Consider the following 26,893-nt stretch of genomic DNA (forward strand, 5'->3'; position numbering starts at 1 on the left):
CTATAACTCACTGGGGCTTAGTATATGCCAGGCACAGTGCTTTATTTCATCAAAACACCTTCAAGTGAGGTTGGTATCAGTGCTCCACCTCCCCGATTAGGAAACTGCGATCCAGAGATGTTCGCCCCAGGTCTCAGTACGCCGGGAACCACATGGGGAATCAATCCTGTCGGGCTGAGTGTGACCTGCGCCCTGTACCCCGCAGGCTGCCGCCATGGACAAGATCCTTGAGGCGGTGGTGACGTCGTCGTACCCGGCTAGCGTGAAACAAGGACTGGTGCGGCGCGTGTTGGAAGCGGCACGGCAACCCCTGGAGCGGGAGCAGTGTCTGGCCCTGCTGGCGCTGGGCGCACGCCTGTACGTGGGTGGCGCCGACGAGCTGCCGCGCCGCGTGGGCTGCCAGCTGCTGCACGTAGCCGGCCGCCACCACCCAGACGTCTTCGCCGAGTTCTTCAGCGCGCGCCGTGTGCTGCGCCTGCTGCAGGGTGGCGCCGGCCCACCTGGCCCCCGCGCGCTCGCCTGCGTGCAGCTCGGCCTGCAGCTCTTGCCCGACGGGCCTGCGGCCGAAGAGGTGTTCGCGCTGCTGAGGCGCGAGGTGTTGCGCACCGTGTGCGAGCGCCCGGGGCCCGCGGCCTGCGCACAGGTGGCCCGGCTGTTGGTGCGGCATCCGCGCTGTGTGCCCGACGGCCCGCACCGCCTGCTCTTCTGCCAGCAGCTGGTGCGCTGCCTCGGTCGCTTTCGCTGCCCGGCCGAGGGCGAGGAGGGTGCCGTGGAGTTCCTGGAGCAGGCTCAGCAGGTGAGCGGACTCCTGGCCCAGCTGTGGCGCGCGCAGCCGGCCGCCATCCTGCCCTGTCTCAAGGAGCTGTTCGCCGTCATCTCCTGCACAGGTGCGTGTGCGCCTAAGCTGGGGTTGGGGCGGGAGGGAGCTCGTGTATCAAGGTTCTGGGTGTGCGCCAGCGCAGCTGGCCGACCGTACATATTGTGCTTGGCCTGCCCACGTGCGGTGTGATATATATGTGTCAAGGGTGAATGCACAGGTGGGACGAGTGGTGTTCCACTATTTAGTTAGCAAGCGTATGTGGAGCACCTGTTATTTAGTTAAGCAAGCGTATGCGGAGCACCTGTTGTGAGTCCTGTCCTGCGGCGTGTTGGTGCACAGGGAGGAACAGGCTGCCTGGTGTGGGAAAAGGACAAACCCAGATTAATCTGGCCAGAGAAGGACCTTGGGCCTGAGTGAGACAACAGGAGGGAGGACATCATGCCCTTGGGGTCACGTGGGTTTCCTAGAATTGGTGACCTTTGAGCCACATCTTGGTGAGGTGGGCAGCAGCAGGGGCAAGGTGCTCTGGGCAGGCAGAGGGAAGGTCTGGAAACACAGTTGTAGCCTGTAGGTGTCAACTCTGAAATGTAAAATCTTGGTCCTCCATTGAGAGCTGGAACTTGGATTATAGCAGAAATGCCTGAAATAAGATCTGTGCCTTCCCTGCCAATAGGGCTGTTTAGGGGAAAGGAAGGTAATGGACTTGGCAGCAGGAAGAACCAAGGCTGGGTGTGTAAGGACCTGGGTCTTTATATAATTGGACAACAAATTTTGATAACTAAATGTTCTTTCTCACCTCTAGACCTTTGTCTGTGTGGGTCGACCTGGAATGTATTCCCTGCCCCCAAGTCTGTATGGGCCTCTTTCCTGCTTTTGCCAACTCCAATCTTAGCCTTTCCTAAAGGCCTTGCCTGTACACCTGCAGATGGGGGTCATTGCTGTGTGTGTGTGTGTGTGTGTCTGTGCACGTGCGCAAGTGTGTGTTCCTAGCCCGGGGCTGGACCTAGAGAAGGGCCAGTGAAGGTCTGATAAGTGAATGAGTTAAGACTGAATCAGGGCTGTGATGCTGAGGAGGTGGCCTGGATGTGCTCTTTGAAGAGGCCTAGCTTAGTTCCTTGGCAGCATGAGAGCATGGGGTGAGGGGGGACATGAGGGACACACCAGCCTTGCTAAACTAAGCCCAGCCCCCTGTTCCAGAGGAGGAGCCACCGTCCAGTGCCCTGGCCAGCGTGGTCCAGCACCTCCCACTGGAGCTCATGGATGGTGTCATCCGGAACCTCAGCAATGACGACAGTGTGACAGACTCTCAGATGCTGACTGCCATCAGCAGGTGGGCTGCAGACACAGTATTGGTCAGATCTCTCTCCTTCCCAGAAGCCCCCTCCCCTGGGTGGGATTGCTGGGCCAGATTTAATGTTTAGGGGCCCAGGCCCTCCTGCTTGCTGATTCATCCATATTTCCTTGAGCCCTGCTTCGTGCCCAGCCCAGGGCCAGATGTGGGAGGCACAGAGGGTCCTGCCCTACGGATGCTCCCAAGCTGGGTACTAGCTCTAAGGCCCTGGATAGGTCAGTGATCTCTCTGAGACTCAGTTTCCCCTTCTGTAATAGCAGATGTGGGTGGTGGTATAAGAAGTTGTCAGGCTTCCATGGGGTCATATTAAGTGAAAGGAATTACTTTTACTAAGTGTTTTCTGAGTTTGGCCAGTATGATAAATGGAGTTGCGGTGCTTTTCAGCTCACTCAGAGTTCTTGCACATCCCTCACCTTATTTGAACATCATCACACCTGTGACTTAGACATACCTGCTGATCCAGTGACCCCAGAAAATGCCACCTAACCTCCTGCCTGCAGACCTGTGGCTCTGCAGACCCCATTCATCTGGCATGTCTCATCCTGCCATTTCTTCCATACTTGTGTATAGACCCACTGTCTCCATTGGGCCTTCCTGGATTCCTTGTCTTTAGTGGGTAAGAGTGTGAGTGCTAGAGGTAAGGGGCCTGAGTTCAAATCCTGGCTCTAGCACCTCTTGCCTGTGTGACTTTGGGCAAGTTACTCAACTCCTCTATGTTCCAGCTTTCTCATCTATAAATTATAGTATAACCAAATCCCTCTTATAAGGTTGTTTTGAGGATTAAATTAGATAAAAATCACAAAATACATGTAAAGTTCCTGAAAGCTGTTATTATTGTAGTTACTGTTACTTTGTTTTCACATTGTTCTACCTCTTTATAATGGGTTGGCCAAAAAGTCCATTTAGTTTTTTCCGTAAAATAAAAGATACATTTTTTATTTTTACCAATAACTTTATTGATTTGAATATTTTGAGTATGTCGGCTATCTCCTGCGTGGTAGAATGTTTATTGTTCTCAATTAATGTCTTGATTTGATCACTGTCAACTTCAACTGGTCTGCTCAACCATGAAGCATTGACCAGCAAGAATCCCCCGCACAAAACTTTGCAAACCACTTTTGACACATTTGATCAGTCACAGCAAATTCTTCATACACTGCAGAAATCTTTTTTTGCATTCAGTTGTGTTTTTCCATTTGTGAAATAATAAAGCATAATATGCTGAAAATGTTGCATATTTTCTTCCATCTTCAATATTAAAATGGCTATACAAAAATTCATCTATTCTGATAGGTATTTTTCAAATGCACCCTGATATGATAACTGTCACAATCCAATAAAATTGTTTCGAATGAAATTAAAGACAACTAAGTGCTCCTAGACCCACCTTACAGAAAAAAACAAACGAACTTTTTGGCTAACCCAATAGTGCAGTCTACTTGAGTATAAAAATAACAATTGTGACATTTTCCTGGGCACTTACTAGGTGGTAGCTTCATGCTCAGTGTGCACAGGTATTAGCACGTTGTGGGGGTCAGATGGGCTGATAGAGGAGTGCCTGGTGCAGAGTAAGACTACGTAAGTGTTCACTATAACCTCTTTTAATCCATATAGCAACCCTGTTGTTAGTAGGCATTGCCCCCATTTTACAGAGGAAGAAACTGAGGCTGAGAGAGTAAATGACTTGCTCCAGTTCACAAGACACGGTTTGCTGGGGCCAGAGCTTCTGGCCCTGGGGTCAGAGCTCTTCCTGCTCTTGGGCCCCAGGGTCCAGGCAGAGGCAGTCGAAAACCCTGTTTTTCCTCTGCAGCCCAGCGTGTGTGGGGGTGAAGTTTGGGGTGCTGAGGGGGCCAGGCTCCCCTCCTGCTGGGCCGGGAGTCCCAGTTTCCGCCAGCTGCCTGTGCTCGGCTCATTTGCTCGTTCATCCCACATGCCCCAGGACTGCCCTGTGAAGGGCGAGTCATCGTGGAGCCGCAGGACATTATGGTTAGTTCCTGGGCTGCCACCGCCCGCCCAGGCATTTGGGCCTCCCTGGCCCCTATGTCACTGTCATTATCCTCACCAGGATGATCGACTGGGTGTCCTGGCCCCTGGGGAAGAACATTGACAAGTGGATCATTGCACTGCTGAAGGGCTTGGCCGCTGTTAAGAAGTTCAGCATCTTGATTGAGGTTTCACTCGCCAAAATCGAGAAGGTTGGTGGGCCCCAGGCCTGGCCCCTGCTGTGTCCTCCCGCTCCTCCCCGGCCAGCGACGGTGCAGGTCTAAGAGGCAGGGCACCGGGGCTCTCGCCCACACTGCCTGTGACCTGGGACAATTCACTGCCCCTCTCTGAGCCTCAGGGTTCCCCCTTCTTTCCTCTGATCACTCATTCAAGCATATATATGTTATTTTTGGTGTGTCTGTCCATCCATCCATCAGATATCTAGCTTGCTGTCCATGTCACCGTCTGTCCGTGTGCCCAGGCCTGTGAGCGCCTCTGTGTTCTCGCTCTGGCCCGGGTCTGCTGCGTCAGGTCCAGTGTCTCTGATCCCCCTCAGTCTTGGGTGGCCCAGGCCTGGAGGCCTCCTGACGAGGGACTGTCTTCCAGGTTTTCTCCAAACTCCTGTACCCCATCGTCCGGGGAGCTGCCTTGTCTGTCCTCAAGTACATGCTGCTGACCTTCCAGCATTCCCATGAGGCCTTCCACCTGGTAAGGGCCCGTCCCCGCTGTGTCCCCTACCAGTCGGGCTGGAGGCCAGACAGGGTGTCTCTGTTCAGGGTTAAGGGGTCAGAGCTTAAAGTCCAAGTCTTTGAAACCTTGGGTATTAGGACTGGAGGATACTTGAGACCCCAATTTACAGAAAGGGAAGTGAGGCCACAGAATTTGGATTGCCTCCCCATGGGCCTGTAGGAGAGTGACAAGCCTGGAATGATGACAGCTACTGTTCCCTGGGTAACAGCTGTGTGCCAGTTACAGAGCTACAGGCATCCCATATGTGCACTCACTCACCTCCCAGAACAGCCTCAAGAAGGTCCTGTCATTTTCCCTACTTTCCAGGTGAGGAAACTGAAGTTCAGAGAGGGTGTCAGTCCCTGCCCAGACAACAGCTGGTGAGCGGCATGGGGAGGAGTCTAGCCAGGCTGGTGTGACTCCTGACCCAGTGCCCTTCCTGTGCCCTGCTGTCTGCCAGCACCAGGGGGCCTGGCCTCCAGCTTGGGGCCCTTTCTGCTCGCTCCCAGGCTCTCGCTCGGGAAGGACAGCCTGTGGGCCCGCGGGCCGCCTGCCTCCCTCCTGCCTGCCTCCTGTGGACCTGCAGATGGGACCGTAGATTCTGAGGGCCCCCAGTCAGTGCAGAAACTTCCTGCCTCCCTGTCTGCTGTGGAGGGAGAAGCACAGAACCAGGAACTGGGGTGCTTGGGGCTGAGCCTCAGCTCTGCAACTTTGCCAGAGGCGGTGACCTTGGGCCAGGGACATACCTCTCAGCCTGAGCAGAGGTAAACCCCTAGGATGGTGGGAGAGGGTTAGGTGAGGTGACATTTGTCAAGCCTGCTGCATACAAGGGAACTGGACAGATGTTGGCCTCCTTTCACCCTTTTCCTGGGCTGCCCGCGCCCAGCTCCTGTGACCTGACTCTGTCCGCCCTGGGGCGTTCTGGGGCAGCCCTGCCTCGGGTATGGCGCTTAACGCCCCATAGCACAGAAGAGAGACTTGGGTTTTGGATTCAGACAGACCTGATTCAGACAGCAGCTTTTCCCATTGCCCGTGGTGATATCCTCGGCACATTGTATCACCTCTCTAACCTCACCTTCTTCACCTGGACAGTGGGGATGATAATCACTGCCACATAAAACTATTGTGAAGATAAAGCTCAATGTGTATGTTTGGTGAAAGATGATGGTGTCTGTCCCCAGAGGAGGCTGCTCATGCCCTGTCAGGTCCGCCCACCAGCTGGCATCACTCCTGGGTGGGCAGAGGAGCCCTGGTCACTCAGGCCTCCTGGCAGGTCATTAGGCTGAGGCTTAAAACAGCGAGGGCTTGGTTGGGCTCAGGCCTCCCCTCAACTATGAGGAGGGAATTATTAATCCCACTTTATGGGAGAAAAGACTGAGGCAGGGTGTCCAGGGTCACAGATCTTGTAAGGAGAGTCACCTGCCTGCAGAGCTCAGAGCCCTGTGTGGGGGAAGGGGGTCGTGGTTGGGTGGGCACATCTCCTGCCCCAGGCTCTGGGCGTGTTCAGCAGTGCCCGGCATCCCCTGTCTCAGGCGTGAAACCGGTGCTGAGCCTAACCCCGCTCTGCTCTCACAGCTCCTCCCTCACATCCCCCCCATGGTGGCCTCTCTGCTCAAGGAGGACTCCAACTCGGGGACCAGCTGCCTGGAGCAGCTGGCAGAGCTGGTCCACTGCATGGTGTTCCGGTTCCCGGGATTCCCAGACCTGTATGAGCCCGTCATGGAGGCCGTCAAGGTGAGTGACAGTGCCCCAGTGCTCCCTTGCTCCACGCTGACAGAAGTGACAGTCTGGGCCTTGCTCAGGGTCATACTACAGGTTGGTGGCAGTCCCATCACCTGCCCCGGCCCATCCTGTGCTGCTTCAGGCACACTGAGCCATCTGCCGTTCCCCAGGTGAGCCAGCCTGTCTCATGATTGCTCTGAGCCTTTTCATATGCCATTCTCTCTAACTTTAAACCCTTCCTTGTTCTTCCTGGCGAGCTCCTACACATCCTGTAAGGCTCTGCTTAATTATTAGCCTCCCTCAGGAAGCCTTCCCGGATAACTCTCAATACCTTCCTGAGGTTAGCCCCCACCTCTCTGGGTCAGGATCTCTCTGGGCTCTCCCAGCCCGGGGGTATCCATCTGTCACACATTGTCACTGTATGTCTGTGTGTCTGTCTCCGCACCAGATGTTGAGCACTCCAGAGCAGGTGTTGGTTACAATTGTTCACGTGACTTTACTGATACCCTACTCTGTGCTAGGCGCAGGCTAGAAACTGGGGACACAGCCATGAGTCACCTCCGTTGTGGAGACTTCAGCCTTGGGGCGGGTGACAAACTTCTATAAAATAACTTTGATCTAAACATCTTATGAAACACCCCTGAGGGTCAGCCAGGAGCAGTGAGAAACTGGAGGAGGGAAAGAGCTCCAGTTAGGGAAAAAAGAGCTGCTGAACTGGGCTGGCTGGGTTGCTAGGACAGTAACTAACATCTGTAGATAGTGCCACGTTGGACAGTGTTTCCCCATGTCTTTTCTCTTCTAATGCTCATGAGAAGTCTGTCAAGCACGTACTATAGTTAATTGTTTCATAGATGAGGAAAATGAGGTTTGGAGAGGTTTGGTGACTTGTGCAAAGTCATGGAGGTAGTGAGAGACACAGCCAGGACTGGGCTGCCTCCTACAGAGGGAAGGTTCACGTGCGGGTGAAAGATGTCTAGGCAGGAGGTGGCCCTTTCTGTAGCCTGGCTGAGAGATAAACTGAAAAGTGTCCCACTACAAAACACCTAGAAAGGCTTGTTAAAATGTAACAAATTTTTTTTTAAGTACAAAGTTGAACTTGCAAGAAAGTAAGGGGGAATCTCCAGGGGCCAAAAAGAAAGAGAAAACTGAATTCCAGAATGGTGAGAGATGATGCTCTTTTTGCCCTGGGAAGGGGAGGGAGGGAAGTTGAGGTGGCCATCAGTCACCAAGGGGTTTGAGCCAATGGGGACTGGAGGTGAGGCTCAGGGTCTGCCCCTCGTGGGGAGTTAGCGCTAAGAGGCCCACATAAGCCAGGACCCGAGAAAGGTGTTACTCCTAACAAGAGCTGATCTTGAGAAAATATACATATGGTCCCAAATGGATGTCAAGGAAACATTCCTGCTTGGTCTGGACTCTGCATTGGAAAAAAAGAAACTTGTGGGAGAATCAAGGTGGCAGAGGAGTGAGTGGAAGTCACACTGAACTCCTCCCGGGACCAACCTGGAATTACAACTCAATTGTGGGGAAATCACCTGGAACAAACAACTGAACAGTGGTGAGAGAGGAGACTTGTAACCTCAGAGACAGAAGAATCAGCTTTAGTGCAATTTAACTGGCAAGGAGTGCAGTAAAGACCTGAGAAGGCGGGCGGGGTGCCCACGAGCAGCTGCACCAGAAGGATATTGAAATGGCCTTTTGGATCCCCCTGAGAAGAGTGGGGTCTAAACCATAAGCAGAGATCTCCAGCCCACAGCACCAGAGCCCAAAAGGTGTACAGAAGACAGCCAGCCACGAAAAGTGGCAGGGTTGCTCTCTGCCAGAGACAGGCGGCTGGAGATGCAAAGAACTGTTTAAAGGGCCAACGCATAAATTTTTATTTGCAGCCACTTACCCTGAGCTCCAGCAAAGGCAGGGGCAGAGTTGGCTAGAGACGCCTGAGGAGAGACTGGGGAAGGAGGCTTTGGGGAGAGAACTGTGAGAGTAGCCAGTGGGATCTCGGTGCTGACTCACCCCCCATGCGGCAGCAGCCATTTTGCTCAGGAAGAGAGCACTCCCCCTGAGCAGCACCAGCATCAAAGGACCAAATAGCCCTGCCACCAGGTGGGATTCCACCTTGCCTTGTGCTGTCTAAGCTGCCTGCTGAGTGCAGAGTGGCAGCCACAGACAGTAGATCTCGGCTAAAAGGGGCACAGAGATGTCTGGCGACACTTGAGAGACTGGGGATGGAGGTTTTGGGGAGAGAACAGAGAGAGTAGCCAGCGAGATCCCAGTGCGGACTCCTCCCCCATAGGGCAGCAGCGTGAGTGGACCCAATGACCCTGCCCCCAGGAGGGACTCCGCCCAGCACTGAGCTGTCTAAGGCGGCCTGCTGAGTGCAGAGTGAATGGATTAACAGCTGAAGGAGACAGCCACAAACAGTAGATTCTTGGAAGTCTCAAACAGACTGTCTAAGGTCAGACAGGGTCAACGTCTGACATCATCAGAGGCAGATCTAGAAAGTAAAAACAGTGGTCTCCAACCTTAGAAGTTCACACCACAAAGTCAGGAAAGCAAGACAGGTCAACTTAAGAATCAGAAGCAAAAGAGAAGAGTCTCACAAATAATGGGAAGACAAAGAAATACGCCCAACTCGAAGCAAAAGGAGCAATCCCCAGAAAAAGAACTAAATGAAATAGAGGCAAGTAAACTATCAGATATTGAGTTCCAAACAACGGTTCTAAGGAAGCTCAATGAGCTCAGTGAGCTCAGAGAGAATTACCAAAAACTACAGGAAAACTACGAGGAACTTACTGCAAACTATATCAGCATGAAAAAGGACGTAGAAGCGATCAATAAGAGACAAGAGGAAATGAAGAATACAATTTATGAATTGAGGAACACAGTAGAAGGAATCAAAAGCAGGTTTGATGAAGCTGAGGACCAAATCAGTGAGCTGGAGGACAAGGTAGAAAAAAACTCCCAGAAAGAGCAAGAAAATGAAAAAAGACTCAAAAAGAGTGAAGAGGCGTTGAGGGAAATGCAGGACAAACTGAAACGTAATAATACCCATGTAATAGGGATACCAGAAGGAGAAGAAGAGGGGCAAGGGATAGAGAACCTGTCTGAAAAAGTAACGATGGAAAACTTCCCTCATTGGAGGAGAGAAAAAGTCACACAAGTCCAGGAAGCACAGAGGGTCCCATTCAAGAGGAACCCAATGAGGCCCACTCCAAGACACATCATTAAAATAGCAAATATCAAAGGCAAACAGAATCCTAAAGCAAGCAAGGGAGAAAGAGGTAGTAACATATTAGGGAGTCCCGGTATGGCTAGCATCTGACTTCTCAACAGAAACAGTGCAAGCCAGAAGGGAGTGGCAAGAAATATTCCAAGTCATGAAAAGCAAAGGCCTGCAACCAAGACTGCTCTACCCAGCAAGGCTCTCAATTAAAATGGAAGGTGAAATAAGGAGTTTCCCAGACAAAAGAAGGCTAAAAGACTACACCTCCACCAAACCAGCACTGCAAAATATGCTAAAGGGACTGCTTTAAGATGAAGAACAAGTTCTATGATTATCCAGTTCCTTTCAGAGTTGCGAATACTTGATATTACCAATATTTTTAATATTCATTAATCTGATTGTGACAATGATGTTATTTTAATTGTTCCTTTAGTGTTTGTTGAAACTAAACCTGTTTTAGTATATTTCTTGCCTATTTCTATTTTTTTTTAAAGTTTTAAATGACTTTTTGGTTTTCTTTATCCATTTATTGATTAAAGGTTTGTAGAACTCCCCCCCCAAAAAAAAACCCTCTTTACCATGTTTTAGATGTGTTGCAAATACTTTTCTATTCTAATCCTTGTCCTTTAACTTTTTTACATGTATATTACTATATAGTTAAATGTTTAATGTAGTCATATTGTTAATATTTATAACTTCTGGGTTTGAATATTTTACTTCAGGTCAGGAAAAATATTAGTTCTATTTTCTTCTAAAACTCCTTAGATTCTACATATTGATTTTTAACTCACCTGAATATTTCTTGTATAATATGTGAAATAGGGCTCTATATTTGTTCTATTTCAAGTAATAGTGGTCCATGCACCTTATTTGTTGAATAAGCCCTATTTTACCCATTGATTTGAAATATCAACTTAATCATATATTGTTAGATATATATGTTTGTCTCTAGAATGCTCCTTATATTTCATTGATCTACTTGATTATTTCTGTGATGATGTCATGTTGGTTTAATTGCTGAGAGTTTATAATGGTTTTAATTTTTTTAAATATTTTATAATTAACTTTGACATCCAAAAAAATAAATAAAATCAATCTGCATTTAAGAAAGAAAGAAAGAAAAAAAGAAAGAAAGAAAAAAAGAGAGAGAGATGGAACTCCTGTCTTTTGTGACAACATGGATGGAACTGGAGAATATTAAGCGAAGTGAAATAAGCCAGTTGATGAAAGACAAATACCATATGATCTCACCTATAAGTGGACTCTATTCAACAAAATAAACTAACAAACAAAATAAACGACAGGCACAGAAACATGGAGCAGACTGAAAGTGACCAGAGGGGATGGGGAAAGAGGACAATGGTGGAAAGAAGGGGAAGGGACTAGACAAAGAACATGTATGAATGACCCATGGACACGGACAACAGAGGGGGAACTGACTGTGGGAGTGGGGAGTGGGGTGGGATGGGTGGAGGTGGGTAAATGGGTAAAAATTGAGACAACTGTAATAGAGTAAACATGATTTATAAATTAAAAAAAGAAAAAAATAAATTAATTAAAAAGAAGAAACTTGCAATTAGCGGCCTGCCCTCATGTCATCTTAAGGGTTCAAATTCATAGCATTTTCAGACTGTGGGACCCCTAAGCTCAGTCACTAATATTAACAGTAGTCATAAACTTGTAATACCCAGGGTTGCCTTGTTGAAACAAAAGAAACTGCTTTCAAACCACAAAGATAAGATTCTTCTGAAGATGAGTTTATAATTCAAAAATTACAAAACATCCAAGGAAACAATCCACAATGAGTGATAGTTGGTAGATACAATCTACAAAACCTCCTGCGTTTTCTTGGATCTTCTCAGTTTTTTTCAACAACATGAGAAAGTTTAATGGAGCTCCCCTACAAAAGAAGGGGCTGCTTTGCAGGCTGTGAGCTCCCTGTCACTGGAGATAGGTGAGCAGACGAGACAGGACTTCCACTTACTAGAAGTGACTGGTACTATTTCCTGTCAGACTGTGAGCTTCTGGCGGGCACGGATACATGCCACATTGATCTCTGTGCCCAGTAACTGTGAGTGAGTGAGCGTGACTGTAGTGTGAAGACTGCTGTCATGGAGGTGTGACCTGGGAGGAGGGAGCAGGCCGTGCACTGGGTGCTGAGGGAAACCCAGGCTGTGCGCACTAGGGGCTCTGGTCTGCTCCGGGGCACAGGGCGAGGCTGCCAGGTACAGGGAGGTAGACTTTATAAGACAGCTATAGAGAGAGTGGGGACTCCATTTGAGAAGATCCTGGAAACCCTTACAGAGAGAGGACAGGGGTTATACCATTAAAGATGGGGACTGGGAGAGGGAAAGGTGTGTGGGGGGGGTGTGGTGCAGAGCAGTAAGGTCAGCAGGGCAAGGGCCTAGAAAACCAGGCGGAGTGTGCCTGCCTAATCTAGCTGATTCCACTGAACGTTTCCACTGAAGTGCTTGATGTCAGAGGAGGGGGCCCACCCCAAGCAGCTGACACAAGCTCAGAGTTTCTCTAGAAACCTCATTTTATTTCAAAGATTCAAGTAAGTATTTCATAATTACTTTTGTTTTAATATAAAGCTGTTTCTTCCTTGAATATTAGAGGCTGTAGCTCCAGGAAGATGTGCTACTTTTGTCCCGCGGCTTTGGCTGAGTGCCCCTTGGTACAAGTCAGTTTGTACTAATAAAATCTCCAGGCTGTAAGTTTACATATTCTTTCTTTCGCATGTGTTCTCTGAGCACATCCTTCTTTGTATCTTGGCTCCTTTATAAGTAAATTCTGGAAAGTTCTCTCACATAGACGGTTGTATCAGGTTATGGCAGTTTCTCTGGGAGCTGTGGTCCTTGTGAAGGGAGACATCGTATGTAAACATTAGGAGCTTAAGAGTTATTTGGAGCCCCGGCTGGTGTGCCTCAGTGGATTGAGCGCTGGCCTGAGAACCAATGGGTCACTGGTTTGATTCCCAGTCCGGGCAGATGCCTGGGTTGCAGGCCAGGTCCCCAGTAGGGGGTGTGCATGAGGCAACCACATATCGATGTTTCTCTCCTTCTCTTTCTCCCTCCCTTCCCTTCTCTCTAAAAATAAATAAGTGTAATAAAATCTTTTTAAAAAAGAGTTATTTGGAAGTTTTTATTTTATTTTCCTAAGAAGACAAAATTACCTTCCTTGGGAAGGTGATATTTGATGTTTATGTTCCAGTGTGGATATTATTGCATCTTCTGTGTGCAAGTGCAAGTGCATGTTTGGAGTTCTAGCTGCTTTTTTGTCCCTACTTGTTTGCATTGTGTGTGGAATGGGGAGTGGATAAGGGCTAATAGGAAGGAAGAAGAATGGACTAAGAGAGACCGTAAGGAGCCCATATCTCTTTATTTCACCACTGGCAGTTCCTGCATTTTTTATTATCCGGGAGAGGTGACTGACTAATCCGATAAACTGTCTGATAAGTGATCCTGACAAATGACAGCAGACGTACTGAAGCCCTGCCTGAGCCAGACTTCTGCGGTGGCCGGAGGAGTGTGCTCGGCAGACAAGTGCTTTGGTGCTAAGCTGGTGTGAAGCTCTGGAGCCCTGAACAAATCTAGGGACTGTGCTCGGGATCTAGAAATAAGAGCAGTGCTAGTGGAACTATTATGAATGTCACTTACATTTACTGAGCAACTCTACGTTATGCTTAGGTATCTTTCTTTACAATAGGACCAGCGCTTGGCAATGTTTTCTTTTAGTTGCATCTGTTGAATGTGAAAAGGATGATGAGTGGGAAAGCTTGCTAGTCCCCGAGCCCGTGACCAAGGGCCCATACCTCAGGCTCCCGGGGTACTTTCACCGTCCTGACTGTAGGACCGAGTTCCAGGGGGTGACTACTCCAGAAAAGCTGACCCTGCAAAACCTAGAAGCGATTGGTGAAGCAGGAGTGTCCTGCGTGCGAGTCCCGTGACACTCTACAGTGCCCCCCTAACATCAGGCAGGAGTGTCCTCATTGGACATATGAGGAAACTGAGGCCCAAGGAGGTTAATTGACTGAGAGAGGCTCACTGACCACTAGTGCTAGTGAGGACAAGAGTCAGGACTAGGACTGAGATTCTGACAGCGCCGGACCTGTGGGCCAATGTTGTCATTGCTCAGAGCCTCTTATGCCCTGGGCTCTTCTCAGAACGTACAGATTCTTCACGTACTGTCTGTATGTCCCTGGGAAATGCTTTATCTGAGTCCTAGGTTTTTCATTTATTAAATGGGGATTTTACCACCTTCTTAAGGCAGTTGTGACATGAAAGGTCATGTAGAAGGCTCCTATGTCAGAAGGGTACGTTTGAAAGCAGGAGGCTATTCACACACATCTCTAGAACATTTGTGGGCAGTGTGCTTGCATGAGTGTGGGGTAGGCTGTAGTCCAAGAAGGCTCCCCAGAGGAGGTGACATTTTTCTTGCTGACCCTGGTGCTCACTCTCCTGCTGGCTTGTTCCCTCCTCAGGACCTTCATGTTCCCAATGAGGACCGCATCAAGCAGCTGCTGGGGCAGGATGCCTGGACCTCGCAGAAGAGCGAGCTGGCTGGCTTCTTCCCCCGGCTGATGGCCAAGTCAGACACGGGCAAGATTGGTTTAATCAATCTGGGCAACACGTGCTATGTGAACAGTATCCTTCAGGCCTTGTTCATGGCTTCTGAGTAGGTGCTGCTTTTGAATTCCCTGTCTGTCCCTGCCTCTCTCATTTGGGCTCCCTGGTGTGTGAAGATAAGGGTGAGGATGGGGGTTGGAGGAGGTGAATCCTGCTTTGCATGGTTGGCATTATTCCCTGAGGGCTGCGGGTACAGGAAGGACAGGCGAGGGACCCAGAGGTCTCCAGGCCACTGCCAAGCAGGAGGTTGAAACTGGGTAGGAACTGGCGATGGGGCTCCAGGGACTGGGCTGAGGTGGGAAGGGGTCCGCTCTGGGTGGGTGGGCATCCCTGGCTTCCCACCTAGACTCCATGGGTGGATTGTGTCTCCCAGAGTAGAACTGCCCCTCGCCCTGGGATGAGAGGCTCCTCCCCCCACCCCCCGCCTTTCTGAAAACAAACAAAATCTTTGTTGTCAATGGCTACCTGTCCAGCTTATGGCTTACTTAAAAATCACTCAGGGTTTCAGCCACAGAAGTAGACCTGCTTTTCCTTTTCTGGTGTGTGTGTTAAAATGCACAGAACGAAAAATTTACCATCTTAAACATTTTTAAGTGCAGTGGTATTAAGTGCATTCACATTGTGCAGCCATCACCACCATTCACCCCGTAAGTCTCTTCATTTTGTAAAATCTGAAACTTTGTGCCTATTAAACAACAACTTCCCATATTGCCATTTTCCCCTCCCCCCAGCCACCATTATATTTTTCTGTCACTGATTTTTGTCTCTATTCTAAGTACCTCATATTAGCAGAATTATACAGTATTTATCTTTTTGTGATTGGGATAGTTCACTTAGCAGATGTCTTCAAGGTCCAGCCGTACGGTAGCATATCGAAGAATTTCTTTCCTTTTAAAGGATGAATGATAGTGTATTGTATGTATAACCCACATTTTGGTAATCTGTTCATTGGTCAGTTACACTTGATCACACTTGGGTTCCTTCCATGTTTTAGCTGTTGTGAATAACGATGCTATGAACATGGGTGTACAAATATTTATTTTGGATGCTGCTTTTTATTCTTTTGAAGTAGATTTGCTGGGTCATATAGTAATTACATTTTTAACTTTTTGAGGAACCTCCACACTGTTTTCCATAGTGAACGCCCTTTCTCCATCGAATATTCTTGGCACTTTTGTTGTGTAGTAATTGACCATATATGAATGGCTTTTTTTCTGGGCGCACCATTCTGTTTCATTGATCTGTGTGTATATTTTCATGCTACTAACATACTATTTTGATTACTCTAGCTCTGTAATATAGTTTAAAGTCAGGAAGCATAATGCCTCCAGCTTTGTTCTTCTTTCTCGGGATTGCTTTGTCTATTCAGGGTATTTTGTATTTTCATGCAAGCTTTAGGATTGTTTTTTCTTTTTCTGTGAGAAATGCCATTGGAATTTTGATAGGGATTTTATCAAATCTGTAGATTGCATTGGGTAATATGGACATTTTAACAATGTTAATTCTTTTTCTTTATGAGCACAGTATATTCTTCCATTTATTCGTATTTTCAGTTTCTTTAATGTCATCATTTTCCAAGTACAGATCTTTTACATCCTTGTTTAAATTTACTCCTAGGTATTTTATTTGTTTTTTAATGCAGTTGTAAATGGGATTGTTTTTTAATTTCTTTCTGATAGTTTGTCATTGGTGTATTAAAATGCACCTGATTTCTGAATATTAATTTTTTTATCCTCCTACTTTACTGAATTCATATGTCAGCTCTAATAGTTTCTTTTGGTGGAGTCTTTAGGGGGCTCTATGTAGTATGTCATCTGCTAATAATGACACTTTTACATCTTCTTTTCCAATTTGGATGCCTTCATTTCTTTTCCTTGCCTGATTATTGTGACTGGGACTTCCAATAGTATGTTGAATAAAAGTGGTGAAAATGGACATCCTTTTCTTGTTCATGATCTTAGGGAAAATGCTTTCAGTTTTTTCCTGTTGAGTATAATGTTAGCTGTGGTTTTGTCATATGCAGCTGTTACTATGTTGAGGTACCCTCCCCCTATTTCCACGTTGCTGTGCATTTTTATCATAAATGGGGGCTGGATTTTGTCAGATGCTTTTTCAGCCTCTGTTGATATGATCATATGGTTTTTATCCTTCATTTTGTTTCTGTGGTGTATCATGTTAACTGATTTGTGAATATCAAACCACCCTTTCATCCCAGGAATAAATCCCATGATCATGGTATATGGTCTTTTTATTTAATGTATTACTTTATATATTGAAGTGCTTTTATGTTGGGTGTGTAAATGTTTACAGGGATTATATACTTTTATTGGATTGATCCCTTTATCATGATGAAATGTTATTTTTTGTCTTTTGTTATAGCCCTTGTTTTAAAGTCTTTTGTATGATATAAGTATTGCTACCCCAGCTTTTTTTGTGTGTGCGTTTCCATTTGTGTGAAATATGCTTTTGCATTCCTTTACTTTCAGGCTGTGTGTGTCTTTCAGTCTGAAGTGGGTCTCTTGAAGGCAGCATATGTATGTGTCTTGTATTTTTATCCATTCAGCCACACTATGTCTTTTGATTGGAACATTTAGTCTGTTTACACTTGAAGTAATATTGATAAGTATGTAATTATTGCCTTTATTATTCATGCTTTTGATCTTTTTATATTTTCTTTCTTGTTGAAGAAGTCCCTTTAACATTTTTTTATAATATTGGTTTGGTGGCAATAAACTCCTGTAGCTTTTTCCTGTCTGGGAAGCTCTCTATTTCTCCTTAAATTTTAAATGATTGCCTTGCTGGGTAAAGTAATCTTGGTTGTAGATCCTTGCTTTTCATCACTTTGAATATTTTGTACCAGCACCTTCTGTCCTGCACAGACCTTGTTGAGAAATCAGCTGGAAGTCTTATGGGAGCTCCCTTACAGGGAACTAACTGCTTTTCTCTTGCTGTTTTTATGATTCTGTCTTTGTTTTTAACCTTTGACATTTTAATTATGATGTGTCTCGGTGTGGGCCTTTTTGGGTTTCTCTTATTTGGGACTCTGTGCTTCCTGGACTTGTGTCCAGGTTTTCAGTCCTTTGCTCTCTCTTTTTCTGATGCCCCTATTGTGTGAATGTTGTTACGTTTGATAAGTACCCAGAGATATCCTTATTTTTTTTAAAATACATTTTTCATTTTGCTGTTCTGATTGGGGGGTTTTCTATTCTCTTGTCTTCCAAATCTCTGATTCGATCCTCTGTGTCAGCTAATCTACTGTGTGTCATTGTTGTTCTTGTTTTTTTGCAATAGTAAGCTAATCTACTGTCAGTTCCCTCTAATGTATTCTTCATTTCAGTTATTCTTCCTTTCTGGCAGATTCTTTTTAATGTTTTCTATATTCATTTTTATTTCCTATCTCTCTTTGTTAAAGTTCTCAATGAGTTCATTTACTCTTCCCCTGAGTTCATTGAGCATCTTATAATCAGCGTTTGAACTCTGTATCTGGTAGATTGCTTGTCTCCATTTTGTTTAGTTCTTCTTCTGCAGTTTTATTCTGTTCTTTCTTTGGGGATGTTTCTTTGTCTCCTAATTTTGATGGACTCCCTGTGCTCTGTGTCTCTGTATGAGGTAGATCTGCTACATCTCCTGGTCATGGCAGAGTGGACTTGTACAGTAGGTGTCCTGTGGGGCTCTGTGGCGCAGTCTCCCTGCTCACCTGTGCTGGGGTGCTCCAGGCGTATCCATTGTGTTGGTGGTGTGTGCCCTTCTGTTGTAGCTGAGTCTTGACTGCCGTTGGCTGGTCAGTGGGAGGGATTTACCCTCAGGCTGACTGGCTGTGAGGAATGGTGTGACTACAGCGGACGAGCTGTTGTGCAGGGGCTGACCCCAGGGAGTGGGGTTCGCATTAGTGGTGCTCTGGTGTGGTCTGAAGCCAGCCACTCGGTATGTTGGTTTTGGGACCTCTTGGGAGGGGCTTTGGTACAGGCCAAGTTCAGCTACTCCTTGTGCCTGGTCCAGAGCCACCTGGTAGGAGCTACAAAGTGACCAGCAGCTCGTTGCTGCCTGTGCCGAGGTTGGTGGTGCCTCTGGGAAGCTGAGCTCTGAACTGAGGCTGGCTGCCACTACTGCTGGATTTGGGGCCACTTAGCAAGAGGTATGTGGCACATGGAGGTCAGATGCTGCTTGTTAGGAATCTGTGGACCTTAGAGATATTTTAGGAAAGTCTGCAGTGTGAGTGGAGACAGGCCATTTGTATGGAGAAGCTGCCGGAAGAGGTTGAGGTGGGGCGTTTGAGTTGGGTGAGGCAGCGTCTCAGGGAATTGTGAGGCACGGCAGATTGTATTAGCCAAGCTAATGGAGAGCTCAGGTTCGGTGCCCGCCTGTGCCTGCCAGGGCTCAACAAAGGAACAGTGGCATCTGCTGGCACTTTTGACCCCAGGGAGCTGCCCTCACCCCAGCTGCTCCAGTCCTCCACCTGAAGTTAGTCAATTCAGCTCCTCCCCGTAAACCCGTGACACTTTCCGAGCTGTGGCCCCAGCACTGGAGCTCAGAGTGAGTGAGTCTGTGAGTGACCAAGTTCATGCACAGGCCCTTTACGGATGCCTGGGATTCCCCATCCCTGCTGGGGCTGCTGGAATCCCAGCCAGAAGTTATGGGGACTTCTGTTCCTGGCATTGGAACCCTGGGCTGGGGAGGCTGCTGTGGCTCTGGGACCCCTCACTCCTCCGGGGGGCGCTGCACTGCTGAGATCTCTCTCCCATTTGTGGTTAAGCCCATGATGGTATATAGCCCATTCTGTATCTCCACCCCTTCTACCAGTCTCATCGTGGCTTTTTCTTTCTATCCTTAGCTGTAGGAGTTCTTAGCTTAGCTAGTCTTTGGGTTGTTCTCCAGAACATTCTCAAAGTTTGTGAGAAACTGCCTAACTGACTTCCAAAGTAGGTGCACCATTTTGCATTCCCAATAGCAATGAATGAGAGTTCCTGGTGCTCCACATCCTTCCCAGCATTTGTCGTTGTCAGTGTTCTGGGTTTTGATCATTCTAATAGATGTATCTCATTATTTTCATTTGCATTTCGCTGAGACACATGATGGTGGAGTATCGTTCCATGTACTTCTTTGCTATCTGTGTATTTTCTTTGGTCAGATGTCTGTGAAGATGTTTAGCTCCCCCCATTTCATTTTTAAACTGTTTTTTTTTCCTTATTGTTGAATTTTAAGAGTTCTTTGTACATTTTGGATAGCATCCTTTATCAGATGAGTCTTTTGCAAGTATTTTCTCCCAGTCTCTGGCTTGTCTCCTGATTCTCTTGGTGTTGTCTTTCACAGAGCAGAAGTTTTTAATAAAATTCGGCTTTTCAGTTATTTCTGCCGTGTATCATTTCTGTTGAACCTAAAAGGGCATCAGCATATCCAAGGTTTTTTGGATATCAGCATATCCAGGATTTTTCCTGTGTTTTATTCTAGAATTTTTATAGTTTTGTTTTCTGTTTAGCTCTATGATCCATTTTGAGTTTATTTTTGTGATGGGTGTAAGGTTTTGTGTCTCGATTAATTTTTTTGCATGTGGATGTCCAGCTGTTCCAGTACCATTTGTTGACTAGACGGTCTCGGCTCCGTTGTGTTTCCTTTGCTCCTTTGTCAGTGTTCAGTTTACTATATTTATGTGAGTCTATTTCTGGGGTCTCTATTCTGTTCCACTGATGAATTCAAATATTCTTTTGCTAAGACCACACTTAGACATCTTTAATAAAACCAACAGTGTAAGTGAGCTTTGCTTTGGGCTTGTGGTATGACCTGAAATTAGTTTGCTCTCTCTGAGCTTTGGGTCCAGCAGGAGGAGGTTGGATCTCTTGGACTTGCTAATGGGCCGCTGCTGTGCTTCTCAAACTGCCTGCTGAAGAACTAGTTTTGTTTATTTTTAAAAATTTCCAGGCTCTGCAGACCATCACTTTTGCAAAATACAATAAAATGGCTTAGAAAAATGGTCCTGTGCTTGAATGGTCTCAGCAATGTCAAATCACAAGTTTCTAAGTGCTCGATTTCTGGACTTGCCTTGTTGCAGACGGCTGCGCGGAGCGTGCTTCGGTGGCTCTGCTCTACACAGCGCGGCCAGGTCTGATCTGTGTGCCAAGAGCTCCTTGTGAGAACATGACCTAAGCTGGCACCTGGGAACCTGACTGTCACAGGGAATGTGGGTGTCAGGAGGGGCTCCTTCCCATCTCTTATGGGATCAGACCTCTGTCCCTTGGAGCCAGTGTCCCCTTACAGAGCCCTCTTCTCAGCGTCGCTCATTTAAAGGCAGGGGAACACCTTGGAGTGGGCTCAGGGACAGTGGCAGGGGCTTCAGCAGGAGTTTATAAGAGCAGACTTCGAGGGCCGAGGTCGGAGCAAGGTCGGCTGCTCTCAGTGGGCGTGAACACCGTTTCCCGGGGTAGCGGGGCAGGTGACGGGGTTGGCATGCACTCTGGAGCATCCCGGAGAGGTCCAGCCTTAGAACCTTGGGCCATAGGATCTAGGACATTTGAATCTTTGAATCTTGGAGTCATGGGATGTCAGAAGTGGAAGGGACATTAGGGGTCACCTCATTATCCAAGCCGAGTTGCTCACCTGCTGCTCCTCTCCTGTCCCTGGCCCAGACTTAAGCTGCAGGTGTCTCTTCTGCCTTTAAGCCTGGTGGCTCTGGGTTGCTTGCGGTGTGGGCAGGTATAGGCCCCTTGGGTACCCTTGGCTCACTCTGGTGCTCCTGCTGTGTTTTGAAGCTTCAGACACTGTGTGCTCCGTTTGACTGAGAACAACTCACAGCCCCTGATGACCAAGCTGCAGTGGCTCTTCGCCTTCCTGGAGCACAGCCAGGTGAGTGCAGGGGGAGTTGGGGCGTGATGCAGAGAGGCGTGATGGAGAGAGGAGGCTTTGGTCTGATGCCCTTCCCTTCCCCACGTCCTGCCTGTATCTGGCTAGCGGCTCCCTCTTGCTGGTGGAAGAGCCCCGGTCTGGGCTAGCGTGGGTTCATGGCCAAAGCCCATGGGGATGATTCAGTACTGTCACCTGACAGGGGTGCCTCCTTAAGCCCCTTCTGTGCCGTGCCGCCCACTAGCGCATCCGCCCAGCCGTGCACTCTCCCATCCGTGATTCGGTCCACTGCTTCAGGTGTTGCATTGTTCATCTGCTGCCATTTTTAAGCACTCACATTGCTAGGTACCCTGAGGACCATATTTGCTTTGCCCACTGTCTCTGGCCTCATGGAACCTAAAGGCCTTGGCCAGGCATTATGCAAGGCCCCGTGTCGGGGCATGGAGATGAGTCAGCAACAATGCCTCCCTCACGGAGCTCATAGTCGGGGCGGGGGGCGGGTGCAGGGGAGAGACGAACCTGTAGATAACAGTGGTAATCCTTGGACTGAAGGAAATGTGGTGTGCCGTGCACATGCAGAAGGGAGAGGTTGGTTATGATGGGGGAGGGGCCCTTGGGAAGACATCGCAGAACAGGTGACATTGTGGAACAGGTGCATCTGAGACTTGGACTGCAGCCAAGCTTTGGACAGGGGAGAAGGGCGTATTAGGCAGAGAGGACAGCAGTGAGCAGGGGCCTGGAGAGAGTATGAGGTGTGTCAGGGAAGAGCCGATGCCTAGAGGATTGTTCATCTCTGTGAACCTGATGCGCTCCCTGCTCATAGGCTGCGTGGGCTTGGTGGGGTGGGATGGTCAGGGATGACTAGGAAGAGGGGACTTCAGTGAGGAGGCTGGAAAGTTTGGGGCACAGAGTCCCCAGGTGGACTCTCAGGCCCAGCATGCTGCGGAGCTGGTTGGCGAGCAGGCTCCTGCCCCTGACCCTTCTTTCCCGTGCCTTGGTCCTAGCGGCCTGCCATTTCTCCAGAGAACTTCCTTTCCGCCTCCTGGACACCCTGGTTCAGCCCTGGCACCCAGCAGGACTGCTCTGAGTACCTCAAGTACCTGCTGGATCGGTAAGGGAGGCCAGGCCCGGGGGAGAGCCCCGCCCCTCCATGCTGTTTCCCCCCTTAGCTTGAGGTGGGGACGCGACATTGCCCTTGTGGAAGGTCTGGAGAAGTGTGCGGTGAGCGCGGGGGCGGGGCTGGGTGTGAGGGAGGTTTGGGCGAAGCCGACCTGCACCATGACCCGGGCGTGGTAAGTATGTTGCAGGACACCGTGCTGCGCTTGCCCGAGTGTGCATGTGTGTTTTTGTCACAGGTCTGGGGGCACGTGCACATAGATAGGTATGTAGCAGGTTTGTGTGCCTGGATGCAGTAAATGTGTAGCGTGTGTGCTTGGCTTGTGAGGGCATGGATGCTATTTGCACAGGTACGTGTATTCCCTGTGCAGACTCCTGCATGTGTATGTGTCTGATCGTGTGGCCAGCTGAGTGAGGTCGATGGCATGAATCAGGCCAGCGCACTGGAAATGCATCCATGTATGTACAAAGCCTCTGTGCCCCCTGCTTCAGGCTTCATGAGGAGGAGAAAACGGGGACCAGGATCTGCCAGAAGCTCAAGCAGTCCAGCTCGCCGTCCCCGCCTGAGGAGCCCCCGGGCCCAAGTTCCACCTCTGTGGAGAAGATGTTCGGAGGCAAGATCGTGACTCGGATACGCTGTCTCAGCTGCCTCAACGTCTCCTCCAGGGAGGAGGCCTTCACGGACCTCTCTCTCGCCTTTCCCCCACCCGAGCGCTGTCGCCGCCGCCGCCTGGGCTCAGTGATGCTCCCTGCCGAGGGTGTGGGAGCCCCGGAGCCCCCCTCACCATCCCCGGCCCCCGTCCAAAGCAGGGCGGGTCCTCGGAGGCAGAGGAAACACTGCATCACAGGGGATGTCCCCCCAGCCGTCCTAGACATTGAAGGTCCGGGCCCCCAGGGACCTGGGGGGCAGAGCGGTCAGGAGGAGGAGGAGGTGGGGAAGGAGGAGGAATCAAAGGAGGAGAGAGGAAAGGAGGAGGAGGAGGAAGGGGCCAGAGAGAAAGAGGAAGAAGGGACCAGAGAGAAGGAAGAAGAAGGGACCAGAGAGGAGGAGGAAGAAGGGACCAGAGAGAAGAAGGAAGGGGAGAAGGAGAAAGAAGTAGAGGAGGAGAAGGTGGAGAAGGAGGAAGGCAAGGATAAGGACAAGGAGAAGGACAGCCTGGGCCCAGGTACCCACAGGGCCACCCCCTCTGGGGAGGGCTCCCGCTCTGTCCTGGACCTGGTCAACTACTTCCTGTCCCCTGAGAGGCTGACGGCAGAGAACCGCTACTATTGCGAGTCGTGCGCCTCGCTGCAGGAGGCCGAGAAAGTGGTGGAGCTGAGCCAGGGCCCACGCTACCTCATCCTGACCCTGCTGCGCTTCTCCTTCGACCTGCGCACCATGCGGCGCCGCAAGATCCTGGACGACGTTGCCATTCCCCTGCTGCTCCGCCTGCCGCTGGCCGGGGGCCAGGCCCAGGCCTACGACCTCTGCAGTGTCGTGGTGCACTCCGGAGTGTCCTCGGAGAGTGGTCACTACTACTGCTATGCCCGCGAGGGCACTGCCCGCCCGGCCCCTTCGCCGGGAACGGCCGACAGGCCCGAGCCTGAGCACCAGTGGTACCTGTTCAATGACACCAGGGTGTCCTTCTCCTCCTTCGAGTCTGTCAGCAACGTCACTTCCTTTTTCCCCAAGGACACAGCCTATGTGCTCTTTTACCGGCAGCGGCCTGGGGAGGGACCTGAGGCTGTGCTGGCTTCCCCGAGAATCCGGACAGAGCCCACCCTCCACAAAGACTTGATGGAAGCCATTTCCAAAGACAACATCCTTTTCCTGCAGGTGAGCAGACCTGTTGGGACCCCTGGTCTGAGCTCCTGGGTGGAGAGCTTCCTAATGCTACCCTGGCTCAGAGATGCTACTGCTCCTGAGTCTCTTCCTTTTTTCTTTCGTCCATGTGTTTATCGCTTCATGCTGGGGTATATTGGTGGACCAAAAGATACAGCCCCTCACTTCGAAGGATCAGACATTGAATAAGTGTCAATTTTTATTCAGTTTTTGTAAGTGCGCTGAAGGAGCAGAGTGGGGTTCTGTGAGTGGAGTCGCACGAACAGGTCCAGAGTGCCTCTGGGGCATCCAGGGGACCTCCCTACCCAGTGAGCCTCCTCTGTCATTGTGCCTTTGACTCGAGCCTTTAGTGTCAAGGGTGGTGTCAAAATACTTAGCAACTGGAACAAGGGCTGACCAGTGAGAGGGACAGTGGCCACAAACAGCTGCAGTGGTCATGCCAGGACCTATGAACAGCAGCACCTGGAGTCGGTGTCCCTGTGGGGAAGGCGGCACCTGGGGTGGGGTCTCCGGGGCTGGCGCCAGGAAGTCCTCGGGAAGGTCCCTATGTGGTGCGACATGAGCCTTGAAGTCCCTGGACCTCCTGCTTCCTGGGGCCACATCAAGCCCTTATTGGCTATCACAGTCTAATATGAATGAGTGCCTTTCCTCTGAAGGGCTGGGTTTTTACTGGGAGAAGGAAGAATGATTTTGAAGCCTAGACAATAGGATGGAAGGACGGATCCGTCCCACCTGTCTTCCGTCTGAGCTGGAATGCCTCTAGGGCAGAAGCTGTGGCTCCTCTGTGCCTGGCCCTGGGGACCTTACAGGACACTCGGAAGTGCTATGTTGGATGGTGTTGGGGGAGGGAATGAAGGGAGGGCCCTGCCTCGGAGCCTGGATTTTAAGCCCCCCCCCCCCCGCCCCACCTCCATCTGTGTTCCAGGAGCAGGAGAAGGAGGCACGGAGCAGGGCGGCCTACATCTCTGCACTCCCTGCGTCCCCGCACTGGGGGAGAGGCTTTGATGAGGACAAGGATGAGGACGAAGGCTCTCCCGGGGGCTGCAACGCTGCTGGTGGCAATGGCGGAGACTTCCACAGACTGGTCTTCTAATGTGAACCCTTCCCTGTTCCTGCCTGTGGGGGTGCCCCAGCCACAGCCTCAGGGGAGGCCTTGACCCCTGTCCTTTGGGAGCCAGGTGGGGGCCTAGGTCCCAGACAGAGGTGCTCTGCCAGGTAGGCTGTGAGGGAGGCTGTGGAGGCCGGTCCAATCCTAAAGGCAGGCCCTTCTGAGGGCAAGAAGGGTGGAGGGGGAGCTTCTGGGATACTGGCCCTCAGCCTGAAGGGTACACAGAGGCTCGGATGTAGAGGCGAGAGCCAAGCCCCGTAAACTTGGCCTCAGGCCCAGACACTGGGATCGGTCCCATTAGGATTTTACCAAGTGTCCTGGTCAACTTGAAGCACCTTAGATGGACACTGTAGCCTTGTCCCCTGCAGACTACCTGCAGGGCAGAACGTCACAGCTCTCATGTTTTGCCATCAAGTAGCATTGCCCTTCCAGCTCCTTTGAGACAATCTTGTTGCTCTATGGTGTAAAAAGCAGAGCGGGAGCCACGCCCTTGCACACAGAGGGGGGGGGGCGCCTGTCATGCCTGGGGCTGCCTTGCTCCTCAGAGGGGGTTTCCAAGGTAACGTGCGGGTTCCTGCTCTCTTTGTCCTTCTGAGAGGAGTGTAGGTGGGAAGCAGCCTGGCACAGCATCAGAGACTGTCTGCCCCCTGACACGCAGCAACACGCGGAGGCGGGGACCTCACAGTGGGAGACCCTTCCCCCTCTGCCCTAGCCTGCCTCAGTGCCTGAGATGCCACTGTGTGCATCCCCTTCTGGTTAAGATGGAGAAGCCTTATTTTACTGCAGATGTGTCTGTTTCCCATGCAGCCACTGTCTGTCCTGAGGCTGGCTGGCTGGCTGGCTGGCTGGCTGGCTGGCTGAGCTGGGCACCCGTCGGCTGGGGCAGCAGTGGCCTGGGGGCTGGTGGGCAGGGCTCGGAGCAGGGTAGATGCTGCCCTCACGTGCCCTAACACCGCTGTACCCCTGCTCAATGGAGAGAAGAGACCCGGCGTCTCAAACAGGAATAAAAATAGGTTCTCTGAAGCCTTTAAAGCTGTCGTTCTTCCCACCTAGTGGCCGTGGTGTCCACCATACCCCTGGTGTGTCTAGGCACTAAGGAAGGTACACCCCCTGCTCCGTTGACATGTGCAATGCACCACGGGAGGTGAGAGCACCTGACACAGACGTGCTCTGTAAGGAAAGGTGAGGACTGGAAGGGCCCCAGAGGGCAGAGTCCGGACCAGAGGTGGGGACATTTCCCAGAGGCAGGTGCTGGCAGAGGGAAGAATGCTCTCGTTATTCGGAGAAGCAGGGAGCCCTTTGCCTTTGGAGGGGTGGTGGGTGCAGAGGCCTGGGGGCTGCCCGATGGGCTGTTGTCAGGGGACTTGCCTGTCAGATGGGGCTGGAGCCCCCAAGAACTCTTGCCTGTCCACAAGTAGCTACTGCTGAAGCCACATTCCTCCTTCCTTCCCTCTGAGGACTGAGGGGCAGGTGGCCTCTCCTGGGTGGGACGCGGGAGAGCTGGAGGCAGGGCCTTTCCCCGGGGGCCACCCCACTTTGGAGCTGGAGGGGCCTCTTGCC

General features: G+C 50.1%; 1 protein-coding gene across 2 annotated transcripts; it reads left to right on the forward strand.

The window, feature by feature from the left end:
• The first annotated feature begins 214 nt into the window (after positions 1-214).
• Positions 215-25,318, forward strand: USP35 (ubiquitin specific peptidase 35). 2 transcript variants are annotated; one of them, XM_054576164.1, is made up of 11 exons: positions 215-887; positions 2,018-2,150; positions 4,237-4,366; positions 4,761-4,862; positions 6,459-6,617; positions 14,309-14,502; positions 21,197-21,290; positions 22,292-22,398; positions 22,896-23,391; positions 23,449-24,219; positions 25,151-25,318. In XM_054576164.1, the coding sequence occupies exons 1-11, from the start codon at positions 215-217 to the stop codon at positions 25,316-25,318; spliced, it is 3,027 nt and encodes a 1,008-aa protein (XP_054432139.1). The 2 variants fall into 2 exon arrangements, with proteins under 2 accessions (XP_054432139.1, XP_054432138.1); XM_054576163.1 differs by having other exon boundaries at positions 22,896-24,219.
• Positions 25,319-26,893: the final 1,575 nt, after the last annotated feature.

The sequence above is a fragment of the Pteronotus mesoamericanus genome, unplaced genomic scaffold (assembly GCF_021234165.1).
Source record: "Pteronotus mesoamericanus isolate MK-2021 breed Mesoamerican mustached bat unplaced genomic scaffold, CSHL_Meso_final contig_33, whole genome shotgun sequence".
NCBI classification, from domain to species: Eukaryota; Metazoa; Chordata; class Mammalia; order Chiroptera; family Mormoopidae; genus Pteronotus; species Pteronotus mesoamericanus.